The following is a 24,979-nucleotide window of genomic DNA, read 5'->3' as shown; positions in this document are numbered from 1 at the left end:
CAATAAAGGATAGATCTGAGTATTATTTAAATAGTAAAAAGTTAATAGTGAAAATGCGAAGGGATTTAGTAATCTCTGTACACAGTGATCTGTGTACATGGATCACTAGAATGTAGCAATAAACAAAAACTGCTGAAAAAACCCATCAGGTTAGGCAACATTGGTGGAGAGAAACAGTTAACATTTCAGGTCAAGTGACCTTTCATCAGAGTTGAAGGAAAAGGATCCACTAGAGTTGAACTTTTAAAGTTACATAGGGGTTTATATGCATGTTAGAGTTAAGTTGGCTAAGCTAAAATCTCGGAGGACGTTGTGAGTCAAGAGATCAGGTTCAAGGTAACGAGAAGTCCTGAGATCCACGGAAAAAACATCCATTGGACTTGTGACACCCATTGGACTTGTGTATCATGTCATGCCTCGAGTTGTAATGTTAAGTATCAATCTTTTTTTGTCCAAAAAACCTTGTTAGCTTGTATTCTAAATTAGTGATTGTCCTTTTTGCCAATATGGTTATTCATCAACAAGAATTTTCTTACTCTGGGCTTTAATGCAGAGTCCAAATCCCTACAACATATACCTAAATTAAATGCCATTAACCAATGTGTTGTCCATCTAAATTCTTAGATGGCCCTAGCACATCTTAATTCCTTTGGATTTGATTGCACTTCTGTAACATCTAAACCCTTACACATCTACAAACTTACCATATTCCCAACATCACGATCCAAGTCATTAAGACAGTGAAGAATGATGGGATTGTAGCTGATCCCTGAGGGACACCACTTGTAACATGCCTCCAATCTGTTTATGGCAACTTTATGGGCAGAATTTTGCCCTCGGATGGTGGGCGGGCCCCACCAGCTCGGCGGCAGGCGGACAGCCGAACCCCCACCGAAACAGGGTCCACCACCATTTTGAGTGGGTGGGCCAATTAAGGCCAGCCCAGCGGCCTACCCAACAGGAAGTGCTATGCACTTCCTGTGCAGGAGGGGAGGGATTCCCCATCTGTCAAAGTGCGCTCTTTTGCGCACTGCTCCCTGAGGCAAAGTGCTGTCTCAGAGAGTTTACTGACAGGTAAGAAAAGTCAAAAAATAGAGAAAAATTAAAATTATTAACATGTCCCCTCATGTGACAATGTCACACGAGATAAGACATGTTGTTAAGGAACAGACAAAGTTTATTAAATTTTTAAAAAACGGACATGAAACTTCATCCCGCCAGTGGATGAAGTTTCATGAATAATCTGGAGCCCGCTGGGGCTCCTAGCCTGCCCACCAGCCTTAAGCTTGGACGGGCAGGTCTTTCATTATCTTAATTAGCCTGTCAATGGCCTCAATTGGCCATTGACAGGTCGGCGGGCGGACAGCTGACCGAGATGACGTCGGGGGTTCCGACATCATCCCACGTCATTTTCCCCTTGGTGAGCGGGCCCCGCCCCCAAATCGCCAAGGGGAAAATCCTGACCTACGGCTGCAAGTTTGGCTGGGAACCAATTTGTCATGCCAAATTTCAATTGACACCACAAAATTCCATCTTATGAATTAACTTATCAAAGGCTTTCTGAAAGAACAGGTGGATAATGTGTACTGGATTTTCCTCATCCACAACCCTGCTGACTTCTTCAAACACTATTAAATCTTACCAGAAGCTGTGTTGTAAATTTCTAATGGTCCCTTCTCTTTCCCAGTGATCATGAAGGTCATCCCTTACCATCCCTTCTGGCATCTTTCCAGTAATAGGTATCAGATAATAAGACTGTAGATCCCTGGCTCTGATCTGCCACTTTTTGTCAAAATAGGAATTCCATGGAACGATCCCTGATTTTATTAAACTATTGAAGACACGTGATTTGAAAGAAACAAACTTTCAGATGCTAAAAAAAAGTAATATTAAGACAGTGGAACGGACAATATGATCTTCAAATATGCTGATAATCATTCCACACTTCCTGCTTCATAATGCCACCTATTACTCTTCGCATACTATCTGCCTTGATAATCGCTTCAAACATTGCTTTCTCCTCCATGTCCACAACCTTATGCCAGTAAATATTTATTTTCTGTGCTAATAGCACCTCTGTGCGCACTATCTGCATTGATAAACACTCAAACTGTTGATCACCAACCAATTTTTTAATTTTTTGTCTTATTAAAGCAAAGGATGTAAATGCTAGTGACTAAGAACTTAGAAATTACTAGACAAAAAAGATTAAGATCCATCTAGTTTGCCTCCTATCACTCTGGTAGTTACGTGATTCAATAATAAAGGAGTTGTTGACTCATCAGAGCAATCAATTTTTATTAATTAATCTGAAAAAAAAACCCAAAAATGACATGGTGAAAACCTCACTGGCAGAGTGCTTTGGGTATCATTCGTCCAAAGTTACCTTTTTCCTCCCTACCAAGCCACATTTACTACATATCATATTTTAAATTACACTCATTTCCCAAAATGTTATTTTCTGAATTTTGTTTTTTAAAAATTAGGATTTGCATCAAGCAATCTGAAATTGGGTCTTACAATGAATATGTTTTATTCTGTCAGTGTGGCATTTCCTCATATCATGTCTTGTCTTTTAGTATATTGTAAAGTTTTATAGTACTGTATAAACTCACGTTTATTTGGAACTTTGAAACTCGACGAACCATATTTCATTATGGAGCTTCTCAACAAAAGAAAAATCAGTAATAATCTCTGTGTTGTGTTGTGATTGCACCCAGGTCAAGCAGTGAATACTGTTGTGCTAACACCCTCCATTGGCAACATGATCATCAGCTAATGGCAGCATGAGACTCATACACTTAGCAGCATAAACAAACATGCACAGACCACCGCATATTGGTAAATGGAATCGCACTGTGCTGTTGTTGCAGCCTGTGCGTGGGCACTGAACATAAGAACTGCACCCATTTTGAAATCTCCAAGTGTACAAATCAATAAATACCTCAGCTAATAAACAAGGAACCAGTTCATTAATGCCCCATAAACTTAGAAAATATGCTGAGTGTTCCATATAGCAGAAAAATTTGCATGAGATAATGTCAGAATCCACGGTTAAATATATTAACTTTTTGAAGTATAAAATAATAGAACTGTCATCATGCCTGTCTTGTGTACTATGACCATATTGTAGATATCAAAGATGTGCTGCTCATCAGTCCCACTTCAATAGATAACTGAAAAGGAATGATATAAAACCAGAATAACTGATTAATGGTATTCTTGTACCTCAACTCAGACTAACCCACTCTCACAGGCTGGGAAATACTGAAAACCCTGTACACACAGAAATCCATAGACATAGTTGATAAAGCTGTCTTGCTACCTCAGCCCCCTCCATAATAAAACTTCCATATAACTTGCATCTTTGAGTTTCTGTTAACGATGCCCACTATTGTTCAGATTCTAATTGTTTTCTTTCCTCTTTGTGAAGATTTTTGAATTTTTTTTTAGCTTAAAACTGTTTCATAAGTGCAAGTCATTGTTGATTGAACTTTGCATCTCCTATTTGTAGCACAGCAACAAGACTACAGTGGAGAGTTGCAACCTTTGGATCAAGGGTGGAGGCCAATGGTGACATGGTGAGAATATAGGGAAAGACTTTGGACTGCTGAGAGCTCTGAAACATGTGAAAGTCAATTTACCAAACAGTGAGTAACGCAAAAGGAAAGTGCTACACAGCTAATGAATGATTGACTGTCTGGCTGAAAAGGGAAAGAGAAGCATTAAGGCCACGAAAATAGCACTGTTCACGACGGATGGTCAGGGTGTTAGTGCAGGTGTGCCGCCTGTGCACCAGAAGCTTGTAGAGTGAGTAGATCATGACATCAAACACTCTTTAACGCTGATTTGATGCATAACCTGTCATTTAAGACTGCACAGGTCCTGTTAACACCCCCTCGTAAACATGTACAGCTGCACATGAGTAAGGGACCCCCCACTAACACTATTTAAAGGGCCTACCATTCAACTTCCAGGTGAGGTGCTTTTGACTTTTGTGGCCTAGTGTTGATGAAAGTGCTCTATTCGATTGTTAAGGGAAGTTTTGCAAACTTTTTTGGATTTGTAAGGAAGTGGTTTTGGACCTTGTAAGGAGGTCAGAGGAGTTGGAAGCCTCATCAGCAGAGAGTCAGTATTGATAATGGGGCAAAGTTGCAGTCCTCTTGGGATGCAGCATGATATGGAAATGGAGCACAGGCAACAGTGAGGGAAGCAGTGAGCATGGGAGGAGGAAGTATCCAGGCCCCCTTCAGTCCAGATGGGCAGTCAGTGAATGGATACTCAGATACTGGTTCCCATGAGATCTTATCTCCACATCACAGTTGCTCCACAATTCCCCAGATTTCAATCCATCTGCTACAAACCATCATATGCCCTCTTGGCCAAAATTTTTTAAAGTAAACCACCAACAAAAATATTCCATAACACCTTTATCCAGCAATAATTGCAATAATACATACAAAAATGAACTTTCGCCCTTGTGCAATTCCTTAGTGCCTGTCTTTCAGGTGCCTTTATCCGTCCTAGTGCCCCTATGTAATATTACCCCAGTGCATGCAGCATGGCAGGTGGAAGACTGATGACTTTCACCGGGAGAGACTGCAAATGATTGAGCAGTACAACCTCGAGTAGCTCTGAGTCTTTAGGGTCGGTCGACGCTTCCTCAGCATGGCTGGCTGGCTGAAAGGCAGCAGCAAGGACACTGGCAGAGTGGCAGTGACAGGAGCTTCAATGATATCATCCTGAGAGAGGTCAGCAAGTCCATGCATCAGGACACTGCCAATCCCACCAGGTAGCACCTCAGCAATCTTAGTAATCAATTGGAGGACTGCTGTAAAAGTCTGCAAGCTCCTTTGAGCACTGAAATCTACAGCTATGCTAGCAGCAATTGGAGCCTGCATGGCAGCAAGCATGGATCTCATGACTCCGCTGCAGCACTGAGATGTTGGATGGTTTCCACCTGTGCTCTAGTGAAAGCTGAGACATCAGCCATCAGACCCTGCAACATTGGTAAATCACAAGTGCTTTCATGGAGTTGGCCACCACTTCCACATTGGAAAGGATGGGGTCCAAGCTCTATGCCACGTTGAACCCAGACTCCTCCATGCTCCTTGACAGTGACAACAGGCCGTCTGGCAGGTCTGCCAATGCACCATCTTGGTGTATGTGACCATTGCATAGTTCCGTATGCTGCGATGTCACAGTCCTCACCTGAGTCCCCTGCAGCAGAAGTCATCTGTGAGTTGGCACACAAACCATCCTTTCCCCCGATCTAACTGCAGCCCACTTATAACCAGTGACTCACCATGTGCAGATCCTGATTCTACATTGCCCTCAAGTATGTGCTGTGCCAGCATCTCAGCTGATGGCTACAAGTGTCAGATCACATGACCATGCTTCTTCACTAGAGGTCAGATGTAGCTGTCACTCTTCCTTGTGAGGCTGCAGTGTTTGGCTAGGGGGCAGGGGGCAGGTTGGGGTGAAAGGTAAGAGGTACATTGTCACATGGTTTGTAGCTTGTACCTCATGCCAGACAGCAGAATGAAGGTGTGCTGGGATTTGAGAATGCGACAATAGGCAGGAATATATGGTCATCCTGAATTCTGCTAAGAGCAGCCTCAATCACAGCTGGCCCTGTGGTGCAAAGAACCATCTCCTCTGGTGGGTTCAGGTGATGCAGGAGTGCCTGTCCCCCCCTCTCTGCTCCCTCCTGTTATGGACCACTTTCTCCTCCAGGAAATAGGAAAGAATGTCAGTGAGTGTGTTGTGATATGTTTTTGCTGATGTACCTGCCATAGCTGGCATGTAAAAGCAGTGAGGAGTAAGTGTGAGGCTGGTAGAAGTGGATGGTATGCGAGGGTAAGGCGAAGTTTTGGAATGTTAAGCGTGTGTCCTGATTGCTTGAGGATGCTGCTGGGTTAGTGATGGGGGTGTGGTGCATTGAGCAGTTTGGTGGTCCAGTGGGTAGGAGATATCATGTGAAGATGCATTCAATTACCATGACTACTCATGTGACATTTTTTGCTGCCACGTCCTCGGGGCCAGACTCTGGGAATTGACCTTCATGGCCACCAGCTCCCATTCCCTTCTCGGGGTTTGCTTTGAGGGCCTCCTGGTGCCCTCTGGAAACATTGCATCCCTCCTCCTTTACATCTCTGGGACTAATGCCTCCAGTGCCGCAACTGAAAACCTGGGCCCTCTGCTTTCCCTGGGGCTACCTTTTCTATGTGTTAGCTTCTATCCAAGTCTTCCACACAGTCTGCAGCAGTTTCTATACAATACGTGCAGCTGCCCCAATTAAAAGGGGAAGGTTGCCTTTCAGATGTGCAAGCTAGCTAAAACATGTACTAGCCATGCACACTACTGGGCTTTTCTTGAGCATTGTTGACAGGCTGCATGCTCAAGAAGAGCCCAGTAGCATGCATGGCTAGCTTTCCACACTAGGCTGCATGCTGAAATCATTTTGATGAGGAGGCAACACAAAGTTTGTGTACTGCCTGTCTCAACGGGACCGGCTGTGGGGTAATCAGGCATCACGACCCCTGTGCCTTGATGAATTTTTCCTCTTAAATGTTACTAATGAGGGAACATTTCAAGTAGACGATTATAATTTCAAGAGGAGTGCAAATCAAGAGGTTTGGAACTGATTAACTGGAATTATGTGGTAAGGCATTAAAGTAGGATATTAGGGATTAGAAATAAGAAACAGAACTCAATGCGTTGCAGTGAAGCAAAATCTATTCTTAGCTGTAATGGAGGGTTCAGAACAAAGTAAAGAAATATCAATCATCCAAAACAGTACATAGAGTGCTTCAACTGATGTACATGAATGAAGGAGAATTCATAAATTTAGAAACAAATATTTGCTATGCATCAAATGCTATAACAAACATAAGTAAACCTGGAAGAGAGTGATGATCCAAATTTAAAATCAAATGGATGAGAACCAGTGAAGGAAGAGAATATATTTTAGCAAAGAAACAAAAAGAACAAAAGCAAGTAAAAAGCTTATAGGACTGTTGGTGCTGAAGAGTCTCTGAGATGGCCAAGTTGGGGTCTTGAGTTGCAACACCCAGTTAACTTGTCTTTAGCGCAAGGCGCCATCTTGGCCAAAGAATTTCAACGCTTACTAGAAACAGCCAGCTCAAGATTGATTAAGTCACTGATTACAAATTAAATTGGCTCCAATTCTAACTGAAAAAGATGCGTGATACTTTCCTGTCTAGCACTGCATTTAAAAGGGCCCTCGCCTGCAGGCACTCAAGTCATTAGGATCTGTGCATCATGTAAGCAGTGCATTTCCAAGGCAGTTCTGAGCTTCCAATTTGATTATGATCAGCAAATAAATGATTGCACAAGTAATGAATTGGGGCCAGAAGCAGCGTAAATTCAACATTAAGTATTTAGAGTGTTATAATAAAAGCAAAACACTGCGGATGCTGGAGATCCAAAACAAAAACAAAAATACCTGGAAAAACTCAGCAGGTCTGGCAGCATCTGCGGAGAGGAGCACAGTTAACGTTTCGAGTCTGGATGATCATTCAACAGAACTAAGTAAAAATAGAAGAGAGGTGAAATATAAGCTGGTTTAAGGGGGGGTGGGACAAGTAGAGCTGGATAGAGGGCCAGTGATAGGTGGAGATAACCAAAAAATGTCACAGACAAAAGGACAAAGAGGTGTTGAAGGTGGTGATATTATCTAAAGGAATGTGCTAATTAAGGGTAGAAAGCAGGACGAGCAAGGCACAGATAGCCCTAGTGGGGGTGGGGTGGGGTGAAGGAATCGAAAAAGGCTAAAAGGTAGAGATAAAACAATGGATGGAAATACATTTAAAAATAATGGAAATAGGTGGGAAAAGAAAAATCTATATAAATTATCGGAAAGGGGGCGGGGATGGAGGAGAGAGTGAGGGGATGGATTGAAAGGAGTGTTTGGCTGTTTCTGGCCCCAATTCATTACTTGTGCAATAATTTATTTGCTGATCAAACACTCCTTTCAAGTGAAGCAGCATTTCACTTGCACTTCCCTCAATTTAGTCTACTGCATTCGCTGCTCCCAATGCGGTTTCCTCTACATTGGAGAGACCAAACACAGACTGGGTGACCGCTTTGCAGAACACCTTCGGTCTGCCCGCAAGTATGACCCAGACCTCCTTGTCGCTTGCCATTTCAACACTTCACCCTGCTCCCATGCCCACATGTCTGTCCTTGGCTTGCTGCATTGTTCCAGTGAAGCTCAACGCAAACTGGAGGAACAGCACCTCATCTTCCGACTAGGCACTTTACAGCCTTCCAGACTGAATATTGAGTTCAACAATTTTAGATCATGAACTCTCTCCTCCATCCCTACCCCCTTTCCAATTTCCCCCCCCACCTTTTTTTCCAATAATTTATATAGATTTTTCTTTTCCCACCTATTTACATTATTTTTAAATGTATATCCAGCCATTGTTTTATCTCTACCTTTTAGCCTTTTTTGATTCCTTCACCCCACCCCACCCCCACTAGGGCTATCTGTACCTTGCTTGCCCTGTTTTCTACCCTTAATTATCACATTCCTTAGATAATATCACCAGCTTCAACACCTATTTGACCTTTTGTCTGTGACATCTTTTGGTTATCTCCACCTATCACTGGCCCTCTATCCAGCTCTACTTGTCCCACCCCCCCTTAAACCAGCTTATATTTCACCTCTCTTCTATTTTTACTTAGTTCTGTTGAAGGGTCATTCGGACTCGAAACGTTAACTGTGTTCCTCTCAGCAGATGCTGCCAGACCTGCTGAGTTTTTCCAGGTATTTTTGTTTTTGTTTTAGAGTGTTATAGGTCTTTCTAGGCCTACACTACAACAGCCATTTCCTGTGGTTACTAGATGTATATCCATTGGCTGCACTTCACACCTGCTTGGAACACACTCATTTCATGTTAATCACAGGGACCTGCAAATTACTGTGCTCTTTCCAACTCAACTGGTGTACTTTCAATGCACAGCAGCAGTATTAGCGCACACGCCCTCCCCCAGCCCAAGCATGATCAAGATCATCCGAATGTCCTCCTGCTGTCCATTTGGCCTATTATAATGAATTAGAAGCTGAAAAAAAACTTTGGCAGCAAATAGCAAATGATTTATTGTAGTTTATGAACATTGCTGATAATCATGTACAGAACATTCAAAGTTTCAATTAGCATAATTTACAAACTTAACACAATGTAATGTCATTGTTCCTTCTGGAATAAAATATGCATTCAATTGTATTTACACAACCTTAATTTAAAAAAATCGTAGGTTTTGCATTTTTTCATACATGACTAAAACTTCTCCTATATTAAATAGATGCACAACTAAAACTGCGTACAAACATATTCCAACAGGTTTTATTTCTGCAAAAGAACTGAGAATTTTCTCTCTTCTGTAGAAATAAGATAGATTTCCCAACCTGTCAGACTAGTTTCTTTACTGTCTGCTAGACTCCCCTTTTCCTCCAAGATCAACTGTCAATTTAAAGAATCCTTCTAACTATAATGTTGCTGTTCTCTCATTCCTAGGGTTCAGTTTCTCCCTCAGTTATTGAGTTGTTACCAATATCCTAGTCAGTTATTCTCCTAAAATAATTTGTAAACATAATGAACAAATGTGAAGTTCTCAATGTCAAGAAACTGTCTTATACTCCTGTCCTTTGACTTCTCTCTTTGCTGAAGTATGTTTTTCCAATGGACAAGTCTAGCAAGTTACCCACCTTCCAGCCACTATCTTGTTCCTCTTATCACATAACCCTCCTCCCAGCACTTAGCAAGTTCCTCACAATTTCTAATACCTCAGGTAATGATTCATCTCTCACCTCATTGCTGTGCTGTTCTTGGAGGTCATCACTTTATGGTTTTTACATGAATCAACCCTCATTAATGTTGAAGGGGAATTTAAACATTGAATTTTTTGGAAATTTATACAATTTTCCACACAATAGTCCTTATTAAATCAATTTAGGTTGTTTTAATCAAAGGATAAAATCTTACCAAATAAATGGTTAAACAGAATTCACAGCAGGAAATTTGTTTGAAGGATCTTTCAAACTAGAAAAAGGATGGATGATTGAGATCTTTTGTAAAGGCATTTAATCATACAGGATACAGGTAGCATCATCCCATTACTAGCCATGTTAACAGCTCCCATACATGGAACATTGTTCTTTTACTATTTAAACAAAACGTACAGTTTTCACTGGTGCTATCAACAGCACAATAAATAGCATTGAATAAAGAATGGTGTTAAAACATGCCAACATGTATTATAACATTAACTTTGGTCAGCAAACAAAACTGAATGCAAAATGTTAATTTGTGACAGCATAATCCTAGCTGTAATAAATCTTCACACAAGCACAATATGTTGAGAAAGTGAATACCAGGCAGCAAAGGCACATGCTAAATATTACCAACAGATTCCATTTTCCTTATATTAAAGATTTTAAATGCAGGTTTTTAAATTAAAACTGAATGAAGAGTCAAAGGCACCCAGTCTAATGCTCAGATATCAGTGCCGTTCAGTGTAGATTTGTGAATTCCATCCCCAGACCTCCCTGATGTTTTCTCTTTATTGTTGTCATGGTCATCCAGTGCAGCACTCAGAGGTTTGGCCTTTTCATCAATTGAGTGACTGTTAATTGTTTTCTCAGTCATCTTGTGCAAGAAAGAAAATGTAAATATTTAAACCAGGAAGCCAGAGAGAAAAAATAATCTTTACTTTTCTAATGGCAGGTTGAGAAAAATATCCACAATGCTCAATCGAGCTTATTAATTATTAGCCTTTGTGTAATATCCCTAGCTGTCACCTTTGTCACAGGTATCATGAGAGTCACAGATTTTCATTTACTACCTAATTCATCTTACTTTTTATTATTGTTTACAAGATGCTGCCAACACTGGCAAGGCCACACTAATTGTCCATCCCATATTCAGATGGGGCAAGGGGAAGGGGTGAGGTGGTGGGGGGGAAGAGGGGGGGATTTGGGTGAGGGTGGTGGCGCTGCAATATTTTTTAAAGCTAGACTTGTTTTTTAGGGTCTTGGCTAATTCACTTTCTAGGCACCTCCAATGGACTTGCTGTGCACTTCTAGATACTGGTGCACCTCATTTCAACTGGCAAATTGCCCTCCAGTGTTATGGTAGGTCCCCTATAAGTCAGGAAAGTAGGATCTCTTGGAGTCTCCTACCCTGATGCCACCACCTTTCATAATTGCCTTCATTAGGTTTGCCTGGAGGTTCTACTACTTACAAAGCTAACCAAGAAGTCTCAGAGTTAACAGGAATCTGGCACAGCTGAGTCTCTGCTGTTTTCCAGTAGCTTCCATCAGACTCTCACCAGAGATATTGTGATATTTCAACTGAGCCCTAAAAGTAGTTCAGGGACCACATTTAGCTAGGGATGAAATGAAATTTCACTAAATGTGTAGCATCAAAAGAAGATATACTTTCAGACTCCAATGCAAAAACATTCATACTTGTAGCATTTTATTACTTTTGATGAATTTTTGTGTACATAAATGTTAGAAATGTTTGTACTGCAAAATTGAACACTTTCTCATTTCAGGCACCATGGGCTGAACTTTATACCCCACCCACCCCCCACCCCACCCTTCCCAGGCGATGGTATGGCCGGTGGGGGAAAGGGATAAAATTGGGTGCCATGGTAGCAGCGCATGCCTGTCGCCTACCTACCTTGTTGGGTATTTTACCCATAGAAGAGGAGGCATCCGGTAGATTGCTCACCCATAGATGCACTGAGGCCCTTAAGTGGCTAATTAATGGCCACTTAAGGGCCTTCTCCAAACAATGCTGCAATTCTCCACAAAACATCCTGACTGCCCAGTAAAAGCTAGTGGCCGGAAATTGGGGATGCTGCTGGGGGGGTGGGGCTGGTGGTGTGTTGTCTCTTGTTTGGGGAACTTGTGCCCATTGGAGGTTACCCCCCCATCAAGGTTTTCAACCCCTCCACATTTCCCCTCTCACCCTCGCCCTGTCCAACCTGGCTCCCCAACTGCCTCGCCAGGGTCTGCCAACCTGGCCACAGCAAGACCCCAGACTCACTTTTATATTTTTTCCTTTACGGGATGTGGGCTTTGCTGGCTGGGTCAGCATTTATTGCCCATCCCTAATTATCCTTGAGAAGGTGTTGGTGAGCTCCCTTCTTGAACTGCTGCAGTCCCTGTGGTGTAGGTGCAACCACAGTGCTTTTAGGGAAGGAGTTCCAGGATTTTGACTCAGTGACAGTGAAGGAACAGCAATACCTTTCCAAGTCAGGATGGTGAGTGGCTTGGAGGGGAACTTCCAGGTGGTGGTGCTCCCATGTATCTGCTGCCCTTGTCCTTCTAGATGGTAGTGCTCATGGGTTTAGAAGGTGCTGCCTAAGCAGCCTTTGTGAATTCCTGCAGTGCATCTTGTAGATGGTACACACTACTGCCACTGTTTGTTGGTGGTGGAGGGAGTAAGTGTTTGTGGATGGGGTGCCAATCAAGTGGGCTCCTTTGTCCTGGATGGAGTTTCTTGAGTTTTGTTGGAGCTGCACTCATCCAAGCAAGTGGACAGTATTCCATCACATTCCTGACTTGTGCCTTGTAGATGGTGAACAGGCTTTGGGGAGTCAGGAGGTGAATTACTCACCGCAGGATTCCTAGTCTCTGACCTGCACTGTAGCCACAGTATTTATATGGCTAGTCCAGTTCAGTTTCTGGTCAATAGTAACCCCCAGGGATGTTGATAATGGGGGATTCAGCGATAGTAATGCCATTGAATGTCAAGGGGCAATGGTTAGATTCTCTCTTGTTGGAGATGGTCATTGCCTGGCACTTGTGTGGCACTTGCCAGCTCAAGCCTAGATATTGTCCAGGTCTTGCTGCATTTGGACATGGACTGCTTCAGTATCTGAGGAGCTGTGAATGGTGCTGAACATTGTGCAATCATCAACAAACATCCCACTTCTGACCTTATGGGAGGAAGGTCATTGATGAAGCAGCTGAAGATGGTTGGGCTGAGGAATACTACCCTGAGTAACTCCTGCAGTGATGTCCTGGAGCTGAGATGACTGACCTCCAACGACCACAACCATCTTCCTTTGTGCTAGGTATGACTCCAACCAGTGGAGAGTTTTCCCCCTGATTCCCATTGACTCCAGTTTTGCTAGGGCTCCTTGATGCCACACTCGGTCGAATGCTGCCTTCATGTCAAGGACAGTCACTCTCACCTCACCTCTTGAATTCAGCTTTTTTGACCATGTTTTGTCACCTGGTTCCAGGCTCCTAGTTCCTCTTCCTCAGGTGATGCGCTGTAGTCCAGCCTGTGGCCACAACTCCCAGCGGCGTTGTTGAGACAAGATGGGGGCAGATATCCTGCCTCAAGTCAATTAAAGGCCCAGTGGCTGTTAAATGGTTGTGGGGTGAACCAGCCCAAGTGCAGGCAAGCACCCCAGTCCCCTGCATAAAATTCAGCCTAATATGTCAGCCTCAAGCGTTCCAAACCAGGTATAGAATGGGCTAGATGCAGCAATAAAGGGTCCTCTCTTTTGCCTTCAACAGAAACCCTATTAAATCAGATGACATTTCTTTTTCTCATACCATTCAACCTTGTGGCCTCCAAAGGTGATATAGATAACTTGGTATAAAATTAGGGCAATTTTACACTGTGCGTCTACATTACTAACTGCTAAATTGATACAAACTAGATTTTCCTTTTGCAAGAAAGATTTTTAAAAATCTTTCATTTCTTATACAATGCTTCTGAAGTATATTCACTGCTCTAATGTAGGACCCTTATATATAGACAACAGACAATAGAGCATTGTAGATTTGAACCTGGTCCAGAAGTGAAAGGACAGAGCTGAAAACCCTTGTATCACCCAGTCTTTTGAGATGCAAAGTCTCCGAATAGTTTAATTTGTTTAGTTGCATTGGGATTAACATGGATATTGTGTTGTGATGGTAGTAACACTTAATGTACATAAATACTTCATCAGATCATTGTTCAAATCTTGATAAAAACATACACATCTTGGAGCAACATTTGTATTGCTATTAAATTAAGCACAGTCAGATTGTGATATCAAAACAGACACTTAACTTTGTTGCACTTCGGAGTTTTCATTTTTCATTTCCACACTACAAATATGAACATATTTGTATAACACATTTTGAGGGATGTTTTTAACTTACCTCTAATTGGATTGATTTCTTTGTTGGCATTTCTAACATGGCATCAACCATATTCTCATCCAAAGAATTAATACTGCAAGAAATATAACATTCATTCTTACTAAATGGACAAAAAAAAATTAAGCTTGCCTCTCAAGCTCTGTTATTTATAAATGTGAACCAATTAGAATTAACCCAGTTTTGTCCCAATTTGTACAATTCAAATCAAATCCACCAACTCCTCTAGTTTGCTCCAATCATTATAGTTAAGAATTAATACCAAGAATACTAATATTGGAATAGCCTGTCATGTTGAAAAATAAAACCTAGATTCTAAATTCAGAGATCCATAACGAGAATTCTTATTGTATCAAAATGCAGATTTGCATGATATGTTATGTTCCATTGTTATCTTAGGCTACAGAATATGCTCCATGAAAATGCTCTGTGGTATACCATTATACCTCCAAAGAGAGTTAAGAAGTTTCCATTCCACTTTTTAACTGCTATATAATAATACATTACACATAAAAAAGTGAAAGATTGTTCTACTCCTCTGGAAATCATTTGCACATTTTGGATTGATTTTAATGAGACATTAGTCTATTTTGAGGGAAGGGCCTTAAAATCGTACTGCCAGTATGCCTCAGGTGGCAAAAAGGGTGTTTTGCCAACAGCCTGCCATCATTGGGATGTCCAGAAGTTGACTCAGTGAGTATCAAGGCAGATGCAGGTGGTGGAGAATGAGAGGGGGTGCTCGGGGCAGAAAAGGTTAATTTAATTGGGGAAACCAAATGAGGCAGAGCCTAAGACCATCTATTTCCACCTCCATCCACTGTCCAATTCTGCCCCTGCTTCAGCTCATGTATTGCTGAAAGGCTCATCAATGCTTTTATTATATCTACACTAGCCTATTCCAATCTACAGCTGGCTGGCCTCCCATGTTCTACCCTCCATAAACTTGAGTTCATTCAAAATTCTGCTGCCCATGGTCCTAACTTGCATCAAGTCCTGTTCTCACTGACCTAAACCTTGATTTTAAAATTTTCATCCTGGTTTTCAAATCCATCCATGACTTTGCATGATACAGGCAGATATTTTAGCTGCCCAGCTGAAGTCCTTTGAAAGTTGACATTGTGGGAACATGGTGGCCCCCATTTTTGAGCACTAATACCCTGTTTCCACCCAATGGCATCAATGCAAATCTCCTCCTTTATATCAATATTAATTCTCAGGGACTATTTCAGATTTTCATGGAATTATTTTGACCTTCATATAGCTCCCCTTTCCCCTCTCCAGGTAAACAGTAGATTTCTAAAATTTGCAAAAGCTGTGTTTTTCAATTTTACCTTGAACTGTCTGAATTAGCTTCTTCAAAACCAAGGTCTGCAGAAGTACTAATATCAGTGTTCCATACTGGATTAGCACTAGAAAAAAGAAGAATAAAAAGTGATGCATGGAATTGAAACATAAAATTGGGTTTGTTTACTTCATTTCTTTCAGATTTTTATTTTCCCATTAATAGTCAACAATTTTGTTTTCCCCCTGAATTTCTTAAATGCTTTCTGTTGGAATAATTATTCACAGTTGGTTTACCAAAATCATTACAGTTAACCTTTTTTGTTTGTAGACTCATTTGAAAACTTTGAGCACTGCACCTCTGGAAGGATATGCAGATATTTGAAGCAGGTGCAGCATAAATTCACTAGAATGTTACTGGAGTTTAGGGTTAAATTATGAGGACAGCTTGCATAAAATTGTTTTGTATTTCATTGAGTATAGGCAATTAAGATGTGAAAACAATTGATCGAGTAAATAACGAGAAACTATTTCCTCTGGTGAGAGAGTCAAGCACTCCCTCTGAAAATTAGGGTTAAGCCACTGGGGAGCTAAATCAGAAGAACTGTTGCACACAAAGGGCTGTAGAAATTTGGAACACTTTCCTCCAAAAGGCTGTGGATATTGGGACAATAGGAGCTTTCAAGACTGAAATTGATAGATTTTTGTTCGGTAAGGGTATCCAGGAATGTGGAGCGAAGGCAGGAAAATGGAGTTGAGATGGAGTTGGTACAGATCACAAAATCTAATTCAATTGCAGAGCAGGCCTGAGGGGTCTGAATTGTGTTTCCTGTTATTAATGTTCCTATGTTAAGGGATACTTGCAAAAAATGTAATGCTAAGCGCAAAGCAGTTTTCTTAACTTTAAACTCAACTACATTTTCAATAAAATTAGTAACATGATGAAACAGTACTCACTAGTTTATTGATGCATCACTGTTCCTATATTCCAGAGTTGAGACTGCACAATTCATTTTACCACAAAATACCAATGTCCACTTAAAAATTATTGCCCTTATGTAATAAAAAGTGATCAAGCATCTTACATTTCCGCATATTACATACAGTTGAATTATAACGTGTGAACGCAAAAGGCGAATTTGGACAAACAAAACAAATCAGTGTTTGTATCAGGATTAGTGAAGAAGCCATTGAGGTAAGTTTTCCAATTAGATCTCCAATCAAACATTCACTGGGTAATGTATGATGATCATTAGTATGTGAACAACACCTGTATTTGCAGAGTTAGCTTCATTTTCAAGTGTGAGCAAGTTCCCAGCCCAGAGGAGGTGTCAGCTGTGGCTCAGTTCATAGCACCCTCGCCTTTGAATCAGAGGGTTTTGGGTTCATGTCCCACTCCCGGAAACCAAGAACTGTGATTGTACTTGAAATAGTTGCAATCTGTGACTGTTGATAACTCGAAAGAGTTCCCAGCCCAGAGGAGGTGTCAGCTGTGGCTCAGTTCATAGCACCCTCGCCTTTGAATCAGAGGGTTGTGGGTTCATGTCCCACTCCCGGAAACCAAGAACTGTGATTGTACTTGAAATAGTTGCAATCTGTGACTGTTGATAACTCGAAAGAGTTCCCAGCCCAGAGGAGGTGTCAACTGTGGCTCAGTTCATAGCACCCTCGCCTTTGAATCAGAGGGTTTTGGGTTCATGTCCCACTCCCGGAAACCAAGAACTGTGATTGTACTTGAAATAGTTGCAATCTGTGACTGTTGATAACTCGAAAGAGTTCCCAGCCCAGAGGAGGTGTCAGCTGTGGCTCAGTTCATAGCACCCTCGCCTTTGAATCAGAGGGTTGTGGGTTCATGTCCCACTCCTGGAAAACCAAGAACTGTGATTGTACTCGAAAGAAGTTGCAATCTGTGACTGTTGGTAACTCGAAAGAGTTTCCCAGCCCAGAGTGAGCTTGACCTAAAACACAGTTTAAAAAAGATGATTGCTACCATTAAAGGAATATGGCCACATGAAGGTAAGTGGCTCTATATGGGAATAAAGACTGGACAAGAACAACTACAAGCCTCCCATAATCCTATTGCCTGCCATTGGTTACCAGAGACTAGGGTTGAGTTCCCAACACCACCGCGGCATTAAGGCCTAAGGGGAGGACGAATTGAGAAAGTTAGCCAAAAACCGCACAAACGATTGCTGCCACAAAGATTTGTACACTCCACTGTTATGTCATAAAATGCAGCATTCAAAATGTATTAACTATCTAAAAAGGGATGGCTTCTTGGAACCATATGTAAATGTTTCCTCTTTATCTCATTAAAGCTATTTTTGCTGCAGTTTTTCTTCACTTACCCTTCCGAAATATATTTGTTTGTACCAGGAACAACAGGCCCACTCTGCCGTGCATCAATTGTAATTGTTTTAGCTGTGTTCATTGCAGTCATTGATTTTATTTTCCTTTTGTAACTGTGGAATGAATATTCAGACAACATAGTTTTTATATACACAACAAAGAGATCAAATGCATACCATGTACACCAGATGCATGTTCAATCACTTTCACCGTATTTCAAATTCTATCTTACACAAGTGAACGTACATTTAACATGACTAGGAACAGTACGATATTAGATCTTGAACAGTGTTAACAGTTCAATAATCACTATCAGTTTTGGCCACTAGGCACAAGGGAAATATTTGAGTCCTTGAAGCGATGCAGAGAAGAGTCATGAGGCTAGTTTTGAGCTACAAAGGTACACTCGAGAAACGCTAACACTTGAATCTTGAATTAATGTGACTGAGAGGGCACCCTATTGATACTAAACGGTGGAGAAAAAAAAACACTTATCAAGATTTTAAAAAGATTAAACAAAATTGATTGAATAATCCAACTGGACAGGGATAAGAGCAACACAAAAACATGGAAAGCATTCAAAACCATCTTTATGCAAAAAGAAACCACATAAGTCCCTAGAATTAAAAGGGCACGTGGAAAAATGAAACAAAACCAGTTAACAGATCATAGTCGGCACAGGCATGATGAGCTATGGCCTTCTTCTGTCCTGTATGATTCTTTGTTCAAAAAAAACATTAGATGAGCAGGAAAACAGAGAAAGGTGTCAAACTCAGTTGATGGCCATGAAAGCTGCCATTGTAACAGCCAATAGTACACTGGAGAAGAGTATAGTCGAAAGCCTGGTAGTAATATTAAGGTCTTTTTCAGGAGTCAAAGGGCCATTAAGGACTGTATAGGGCTGTTGAAGGGTAGATTTGAATTGACTCCAGTACGTAATGACTCTATGACTCCTTGTAGCTACGAGGAAAGATTGGATAGGTTGGGGTTATTTTCCTCAGAACAAAGAAGGCTGAGAGATGACTTGATTGAGGTGTACAAAATTATGAGTGGAATAGATAGAGTGGACAGGATAAAATTGTTTCCCTTGGTGGAGAATTCTAGAACCAAGGGTCATAGATTCAAGATAAGTGGCAGAAGGTGTAGGGGGGACATGAGGAAGAATTTTTTTATGCAGAGGGTAGTAGGTGTCTGGAATTCACTGCCCAAGCTAGTGGTAGAGGCAGAAACTCTAAACTCTTTTAAAAAGTACCTGGATCTGCACCTTAAGTGCTGTAAGCTGCAGGGCTATGGGCCGGGTGCAGGAAGGTGGGATTAGAAAGGGCACCTGGGTGTCCTTGGGCTGGCATGGACAAGATAGGCCGAATGGCCTCCTTCTGTGCTGTAACTTTTCTATGATTCTATATTACATATTAAGTGGCTACTTTGTGTCAGTCTTCAATAAAGACAATGTTGCTGAGTTACTAATAATACAACATAGGTTCCTAAGGTTGAAAGGCTCAGAATGGATGCAGATATAGTCCTGGCTAGAATAGACCTCAAAACGGATCAGGCTACCAGCCCTGATGGCATTCATTAGAGAGTGCTCAAAGATATCCAGGCTGTGCTCTGAGATCCATTTACATTGAGGTTGTTCCCATGGATTAGCAAGATGCCCATGCTGCGCCTATATCTGGCAGAACAATGTCAGAACAAGGAAAGTATAGGCCCATTTGCTTGATTTTGGTTGCAAGCAAGTTGCTAGAAAGGATTATTTTGAGATACTCCATACAATCACCTTGACAACATAGAGGTTACTTGAGAATTTCAGTATGGCTTCTGGAAAAGTAGATCCTGTCTTATCAACCTGGTTAAACTTTTTGAGGGAGTTATAACATTGGTGGATGTCAGAAATCCACTTAACAATATGTATCTTGATTTTCAAAAAGCTTTTCCAAGGTGTCAAACAAAAGGTTACTCAATAAGGTTGAGTCCCACAATTATTAATAGTCATGGTTCTTTGTGGGAACCGTCAGTAGCGAAGTCCCTCAGGGACTTGTTTAATGTAGTTGTTTTGCACTATTTTTATCAATAATCTGGATGAAACTGACTGTCTTCAAACTGGCATGTGACATAAAGATATGTCATAGTGTAAGGATCTTAGATGAGAAAAATAATTGCAAACAGGTTGAAAAGCAACGGGTTCATATCTGACAAATGTTTTATAGTACAGTTAAATGTAGTGTTATTTGGGGAAGGGTATTGCTTAGCATGTATACATTCTCCAAGTAAAAGCCTCAGATTATTTCAGAAGCTAACTGGATGGCTGAGTGAGGAGAAGTCTATAACTTTGTTATCTCTGGATGGGTGAGCTATAAAGGATCAATTAGGCTCCTGGTCTGTACTGTCCTTATAATCAAGTAATGTTATACGCAAAGAATGGCCATTTGGGTGAGATACTGAGGTCAGTTAATGTCCTCGGAAAACTACTCTAGCAAGAATTTAATATCCCAGGAAAATAAAAACATATGCCATTTTAAGCATTTTTGTACATATTTGGTAAAACTCATTAATTTATTCCAAACAATGCAATGACCTCTTTCATGCAGTGTATTTGAATTGAAATAATTCTGAAAATAATCATTTTCTAAAGACATAATTGTTCTTGAAAATGGTCCAGCTGGCCATATGTAGGAGTACAGGATTCCAAGGGAAATTGGGAGAAGCCCTGGAATCTGAATCAAGTCTTCTTTCTGTCAAATAATCAGATATATGTACTTGCTCCAGTCAGAATACCCTCAGATCACCCAACCACAGCTCTAACTATTGTCAACAGATTGGCCTGCCTTTTGGGTGTTAATATATGAATAATGATTAATCACTGCAAAGTGACACTTTCAGCACAGCACCTGTGTCAGCCTGTACATGATCAGAAGGCTGCAGTCTGGAAGCATATTTTCACAGTAGGGAGTCAGGAAGTTATCACCCAGCATTTCCTCAATGATCATTTTTAAAGTAGCATTCTGTAGTGTAGGTGACATTGTGTTATTATATTCTATTATGTATACAGTGGAACACTGTACACCAGTAAATCCTGACCGATAAACCAGCCATTGTAGGGAACAGAAACATTAGGGGCAATTATACCCCTTCCGAATATGTGAGGAGGCAGTTAAAATCACCCATGCAATTCACCCACCGAGATCTCTCACATAGCCCACTGCTTCTGTTTTTAACTTCCTCTTCTAAGCAGGCAAAAGGGGCGCAAAAACAGTTTGCGTTGCGATGAAGAAATTTAACATAATGCCATTTTAGTCAAAGGCCTGCAAGGAGAAACCACTGTGGTTTTCCTGCCAGGCCAACCCAGTGGGAAGAAGAGACCCAAAGAGAGAATTTTGTTATATTTTTGTGGGAGTCAATATTCACTTCTTTTGCTTTTCATTAACAGCTCAGTAACTGCCTCAGAATGGTCGCCCCACTGCCTGTTACACTGATGAAGAGGCCAGCAACATTTTTAAAGGGGCTCAGCATTGGATGCCAAAGCACCAGCCTGACTCAGATGGTTTTAATATACAAATTGGGGTCTTAGGACCCTGGTTGTCAATTTAGGGTGGAAATGGGCAGGGTGCATGCCATGCACATTCAGACCAGTTCCACAGCTAATGGAGCCAAGGTAAGTTTGGAATTATTTTTGTGGGCCTGGAGGAGCAGAAGTAAGCTGACTGTGGAACTCCTCCCGTTGTAAGTGACATTAGCAAGTCAGCAAAAACCAGGGATCCATCCTGAAATCTTCCAATAGATCAACTACTCACTGGATAAACTTACTGAGCCATTGGGAGGATTTAAATAAAACCTTTTATAAAGAATGCACATGTAGGTTTCCATTGATGATCTGTGTGATGCTGGTACAAATACCTTTGACGATTGCAAACCACAATGCTAATCACGATGGCTAACACAATAATGAAAGCTGCTGCTAAACCACCTATAGTAGCAAGAAGCGGTCTTTCAGGATCAGTAGGTTCAGTTGGTTCTTTCTGAAAGATACAAAATTCAGTGACACCATGTTAGCATTAGAATTAATTTTATAGCAAATGGACCAAAAAATTCATGTGACAAATATAAATAGGATAGAAATCTATAGGAGATGGCCACAATAGAAATCCTAACAATGATTTCAATGGATGAACCAATTCTCCCACATTCGATTCAGGATCACAATTTCCTGTCACCCCACCTGAGACTAATTGAGGATTGGTTGAAGGACAGAAAACAGAAAGTAGGAATAAATGGGTCATTTTCGGGATGTCAGGGTGTAACTCATGGGGAGCCGCAAGGATCAGTGCTTGGGTTTCAGATATTTACAAGCTACATCAATAACTTAGATGAGGGAACTCAGTTTAATGTGTTCAAGTTTGCTGATAATGCAAAGTTAGGTGAAATAGTAAACTTGAGGAGGATGCAAAGATGCTGAAAAGAGATATAGACCAGTTAAGAGATTAGGAAGAAAGTGGCAGATGGACTATAATGTGGGGAAGTGTGAAATTAACAATTTATACTTACATAGCACCTTCAACATCATAAAATGTCCAAGGCGCTTCACAGGAGCATCATAAAACAAAATATGACACTGGGCCACGTAAGGAGATGTTAGGTCAGACCATCAAAAGCTTGATCTAAGAGGTAGGTTTTAAGGACGTCTTAAAGGTGGAAAGCATAGTAGAGAGGCGGAGAGATATATGGGTGGGAATTCCAGAACTTAGGGCCTAGGATTACTAATGACGTGAATATATGATCAGAAGCTGATCTTGGGATCAAATATGACACCAAGGTTGATTTAGCCTAAGACTGTTGTCATATGTATGGAGTTAGTAGCAGAACCAAAAACAATGGCTTCAGTCTTTGCAATAGTTAATGGAAGAAATTCTGCTCATCCAGTACTGGATGTTAGATAAGTAGTCTAATAATTTAGCAACAGTGGAGGAGTTGAGAGGTGATGGTGAGGTAGAGCAGGGTTTCATCAACGTACATGTGAAATCTAACACTGTGCTTTTGGTTGATGTCACCGAAGGGCAGCATGTAGATGAGAACTAGAAAGGCACCAAGAACAAATCATTGGGGGACACCAGAGATAATGGTGCAGGAGAAGGAAGTGTACCACAGTGTATCTTGTCTTCTTGTGTCCCGTTGTTTTCACCAGAACTGTTTTTGAACATTTCCACTCCAAAGTTTAGTTGCTGGACATTGAAATTCATTTGGTGTTTCATCCATGTTGCCTATGTGACATAATGGATACCTGTGTTTTTGCCACTGTCTGATGATGAATTGCTGGAAACTGCCAATTTTGGCATTGAGGTCTTTTGGTAGTGTCTGGGCAATCTTAGTATTTTGCCGCAACACTAGACTGTTTTGTTCTATAAAGTGGCTACACCACATAGCTGTTGTTCTCAAATCTTTGCTGGACTCAGGGTTTGATTTGGCCTGCTTAAGTGCGTATATACATATTGCATTTCTGGTGACCATGTAACCATTCTGACGATTTTATAAGGACCCATTCTGATACATGCTTCTCAAGATCAGGCTTGTGGCTGGTCCCTGTTCCAATGGTGCATTCAATCTTGGGCATCTTCAGGGTGGCTTCCATCTTCTTCCATTCTCATGTGATTTTTTCACTAACACCAAATTCCACCGCTGTAGCACAGTTATTTGATGATTTAGCAGTGTTACAACTCTTACCTTGAAAGCAGCTTCATACTTCATTCTTTTTGCTGGAGGTCACATTCCTGTTTGTCACTCTCCATGCCATGCATGGCCTGCTCTACGTAGGCATGTTTAGTATTAAACTCCCATGTATAGGGGTAGGATTAGTAAGTTTGCGGATGACACAAAGATTGGCCGGGTGGTTAACAGTGAGGTTGAGTGTCTTGGGCTACAGGAAGATATAGATGGGAGGGTCAAATGGGCAGGTAAGTGGCAGATGGAAGTTAACCCTGAAAAGTGTGAGGTGATACACTTTGGAAGGAGTAATTTGACAAGGAAGTATTCAATGAACGGCATGACACTAGGAAGTTCTGAAGAACAAAGGGACCTTGGCGTGTGTGTCCATTGATCTCTGAAGGCAGAGGGGCATGTTAGTGGGGTGGTGAAAAAGGCATATGGGACACTTGCCTTTATCAATCGAGGCATAGATTACAAAAGTAGGGAGGTCATGTTGGAGTTGTACAGAACCTTGGTGAGGCCACAGCTGGAGTACTGTGTGCAGTTCTGGTCGCCACATTATAGGAAGGATGTGATTGCACTGGAGGGGGTGCAGAAGAGATTCACCAGGATGTTGCCTGGAATGAAACATTTAAGTTATGAAGAGAGGTTGGATAGACTTGGGCTGTTTTTGTTGGAGCAGAGAAGACTGAGGGGCGACCTGATCGAGGTGTACAAGATTATGAGGGGTGTGGATAGGGAGCAGCTGTTCACCTTAGTTGAAGGGTCAGTCACAAGGGGACATAAGTTCAAGGTGAGGGGCAGGAGGTTTAGGGGGGATGTGCGGAAAAACTTTTTTACCCAGAGGGTGGTGACGGTCTGGAATGCGCTTCCTGGGAGGGTGGTGGAGGCGGGTTGCTTCACATCCTTTAAAAGGTACCTGGATGAGCACTTGGCACGTCATAACATTCAAGGCTATGGGCCAAGTGCTGGTAAATGGGATTAGGTAGGTAGGTCAGGTGTTTCTCACGTGTCGGTGCAGACTCGATGGGCCGAAGGGCCTCTTCTGCACTCTGTGATTCTGTGATCTTCTTTGCAATGCAGCCCATCTCGCCTGCATGATTCCATGTGCTGACTTAGAGAATAAGGCAAGTAAAACATGCATTTCTGGGATGAAAAATTGAAGCCAACTATTAATATGAGTATAGCATTTCATAACAGAAAAGGGGTTCAACTTATATGCCGAGTATGTGCAAAAGCAGAAATATTTTGGCGCCGAAAAGATTAGGTCATCTTTTACACCAGGTTGACTTCTACGCCACGATCTACAGTATATTCTCTGGAGTTCTGAAGAATTAGAAGCAACCTCATTGAAACTTACAACATTCTCAGAGGACTTGTCAAAGTAGATGCTGAGAGGTTGTTTTCCTTGGCTGGAGAGTCTAGAATTAGGGATGATTGTCTAATCATTTAGGA

The 24,979-nt window shown here is 41.5% G+C and overlaps 2 protein-coding genes across 2 annotated transcripts in view; both read right to left on the bottom strand.

The window, feature by feature from the left end:
• Positions 1-9,105: 9,105 nt before the first annotated feature.
• Positions 9,106-16,532, bottom strand: LOC144685267 (uncharacterized). Its single transcript, XM_078549687.1, has 3 exons — positions 15,529-16,532; positions 14,201-14,273; positions 9,106-10,676 (listed from the first exon to the last, which is right to left on the bottom strand). Exons 1-3 carry the CDS (start codon positions 15,648-15,650, stop codon positions 10,524-10,526), a joined length of 348 nt encoding a protein of 115 aa, XP_078405813.1. The 5' UTR covers positions 15,651-16,532; the 3' UTR covers positions 9,106-10,523.
• Positions 16,533-17,612: 1,080 nt separating this feature from the next.
• LOC144685337 (cadherin-related family member 2-like) overlaps positions 17,613-24,979 on the bottom strand; it is an 85,980-nt gene continuing 78,613 nt past the window's right edge. The window contains exons 25-27 of the mRNA XM_078549744.1: positions 21,722-21,843; positions 17,827-17,940; positions 17,613-17,619 (exon numbers count right to left, since the gene is read on the bottom strand). Coding sequence (XP_078405870.1) covers positions 17,613-17,619; positions 17,827-17,940; positions 21,722-21,843 — 243 coding nt within the window. The remainder of the gene's footprint in view (positions 17,620-17,826; positions 17,941-21,721; positions 21,844-24,979) is intronic.

The sequence above is a fragment of the Cetorhinus maximus genome, chromosome 10, assembly GCF_964194155.1.
Source record: "Cetorhinus maximus chromosome 10, sCetMax3.hap1.1, whole genome shotgun sequence".
NCBI lineage: Eukaryota > Metazoa > Chordata > Chondrichthyes > Lamniformes > Cetorhinidae > Cetorhinus > Cetorhinus maximus.
Note: the sequence above shows the minus strand (reverse complement) of the source record. Positions and strands in the feature narration are given on the sequence as shown.